Source organism: Anneissia japonica, unplaced genomic scaffold (genome assembly GCF_011630105.1).
Source record: "Anneissia japonica isolate Jap-2015-1 unplaced genomic scaffold, ASM1163010v1 scaffold287704_len1198815_cov201, whole genome shotgun sequence".
Taxonomy (NCBI): domain Eukaryota; kingdom Metazoa; phylum Echinodermata; class Crinoidea; order Comatulida; family Comatulidae; genus Anneissia; species Anneissia japonica.
The window spans coordinates 1209291-1212189 of record NW_022731578.1 but is presented as its reverse complement, the minus strand read 5'-3'; the positions used below and the strand labels follow the sequence as shown (position 1 = coordinate 1212189).

The 2899-nt window shown below is 40.0% G+C and overlaps 1 protein-coding gene across 1 annotated transcript in view; it reads right to left on the bottom strand.

The window, feature by feature from the left end:
• Window positions 1-39: 39 nt before the first annotated feature.
• LOC117115463 (short transient receptor potential channel 4-like) overlaps window positions 40-2899 on the bottom strand; it is a gene marked incomplete at its 3' end in the record, with an annotated part of 4913 nt that continues 2053 nt past the window's right edge. Inside the window, exon 5 of the mRNA XM_033259279.1 lies at window positions 40-339. Coding sequence (XP_033115170.1) covers window positions 40-339 — 300 coding nt within the window. The remainder of the gene's footprint in view (window positions 340-2899) is intronic.

Below are 2899 nucleotides of genomic sequence, written 5' to 3'. Positions count from 1 at the left end.
ATGCTTTCGGTTACACCTATTGAAATCATTTGTAATTACCTCTTCAGTACTGCGCGCCTTCCCCAGTAATTTGCCTGCATATTCATCAACCTGTGCAGCAAGCCGGGAGAAGTCGTTTTTAAACTCCTCAACGCAATTACTCAAGTCTCGCAGTTTTAGCGTTAGCACAAACGCAAATTCGATGGGGTTGATGCTGCTGACAGACAGGTAAGCCTCGCTTGCCAGGGCAGTGTACATACTCAGCATTTCAGTTGAACGCTCGAGTGTCCCTGATGGCGCAGTCAGTCTTTCCGAATCATTTTCTGGGTCTGGCACTCTGGCTGTGTTATCGTAAAGAATCTGTGAATTTATAGGTAACACGTTGCTATATAAAACTTCTGTATTTATAATCGGTATGGTTAACCACATAAATGATTCGTGTGTCCTCTCCTAGCTGAAAATAGAAACTTAATAGGCTGAATCATCTAGCTCATATTTTCATCAGTTTAAACATAAATACAGGACCTTATTCATGGGGTTTCTATGGTTCAGTCGGACCCCCTTTTGAGCGAAACGACCAAATGAACCAAACCAAACCATCCCCTCCATTTAAATAAAGAGAGCGCAACAGTAAAACCTTGAATAGAAGCTCAATGGGCTTAATCTCGAGGAGAACCCAAACCCGAATTGAAGCCGCCCTTTTCAATTTGCGAAAGTAGCCTAAAAGAAGCCTGGATAGCAGCTTACAGTTGGCTAATCTGGTGGTAGCCACTGTGTGTGCGCTGAACCGTGGAGATCTCTTGGTCCCCGGTTCAATTCCCATCGCTGCTTCTCCTTGTGTTTCAGTTGGAGGGTTGAAATACAAGTTATAATAGCGTAGGCCCTACCGTCTTTCGGATGAGACATAAGCCGTTGGTCCCGTATGACGCGTGCATTTATGGCCCATGTGCACGTTAAAGAACGCAGTAGGCCTACACTCTTCGGACAGGAGTTGGGGATTGTCTCCCGGTGTACTGCCCAATCACCACCAGAAGGACCCCACTGGAAATAAGTCTTTTTCTAGAATTTCCTGGTCTATCCTTGGTATTTACACCGAATAATCCAACCAACCAACCAATATAGGTTTCTTTTCAAGATAGATTGGCTTTTTTTCCCCGAGATAGTATCATATACTCTGTACATCAATTTCAAGGAAACAAAAAAAAATTTAATAAAATTAAAATAACAACATGCTTGGTTTATACTTTATATATATTAGTTTAGGTGATTTAATGCCGGTTACACACACCATGTAATGACACAGATTGATGTTACAGTGGCCCTATTTATAGTAGTAATTCCCAAGATGTACAGCATTCATCTTAAGAAGAAGAAACCGGCCCACATTCTTACTTTCCAAAATTAGCCTCGAAAAGAATCCCATCTCTAAAAGCCCAGGGCCTCTATACTAGATTTCACGACGTTTTACAGTATAAATGCTCCAGCTCACTCATCATCACTGCGAAATTGAATTCATTATTAGCTCATGTTTTGTTGTTCGACTATGACGTCCGGCGTTTACAGTCAATTTTAAAAAGAATATCCGGAGTGTTGATGTTCCAGTCCATCCCGTGACTCTTCTGTCCTTGCCACACCAACAAAAGGACACAAGAAAAAAATTCTTCGGACTTTAGGGAGTTATTTTTAGTTTTAGTGTGTCACACACACCAAAGAAACAAAAACAAAACCCAAGTTTTATTTCTAGATTAGTGCGGGTTCGTTTCCTACTTATTCTTTTTTTTTAATTAGGCCGATGTTTATGATATGGACTTTTGTCTGGAATAAAAGATTGAATTGAACTGATGCGTATAGTGAACTTGGTTGTCTGCACGTCAAGAGACTATGAACAATGACAGGGGCCTAGTATTATCATTGGAGGTTATCAAAGCAAGGTAATTCAACAGAAGGACGCACATCTCCGCTCTCGAACATAGCGCGTGCGTACAGTCCTTTGATCTTTATGTGGCATCGACAATCCGGTACTAGTTGCGAGTACAGCCGTCAATTATTAGTCTATGCGTCCAATTCGTTTTATGGTGTAAGTTTTTATTTTATTAATTTTGGGTACTTCGCAATGTCACTCGAATCACTCGATCAAGTAGTCGAGCACAATCTCCAAAAAGTTATCACATCAATGAGGCTTGCCTTCAGCTCACTTCTACTCACAAGTAGGCCTACCTTGGTGTTAACATTGCATCTAATTTATCATGGGGTGCTCACGTTAATGATGTCACTTCCAAGGGTCTGAAACTTCTTGGCTTTATTAAGCGAACTTTGAAATACAATCACTCCGAAGCCTTTATCAAATTATATAATTCCCTCGTGAGACCAATTTTAGAGTATGGAGTACCGAGTTGGTAATCATTTCAATCTGGACATTTGAAATCTATTGAAAAGGTTCAGAGAAAAGCAACTCGTATGAGCATCCCAAATGAACTCAGATCTGTGTTAAGATATGAGGAGAGATTAGTTAAATTTAACTTGATCTCTATGAAGGCTAGATACGATTTCATTCTTGTAGCTTTTGTTTGTAAATGCCTTTATCATGTGTATGATTTAAACTGTTTGGAATTTGTTAAGATCAACACAAGACACTCTGATGATTTGCGTTTTAGGCATGCCTTTTCCCGAACCAATGCATTTAAATTCTCTGCTTTCAATTATTTTCCCATTGTATGGGAAACTCTTCCACTTGAAGTACGTGATGCTGCTCTCTTTAACATTAACTTATTTCTCAGAAAGCTAAAAGAACATTTTTACAACTGAGAGAATTTCAGATATGCCTATGCCCAAGTCAAGCTAAAAGTGAACTCTAATTACTTAATTTTCTCTTTTTGGTGTTTGTTGGTTTGTGGAGTGGGGGCAGGGTTTGGGGGTGGGT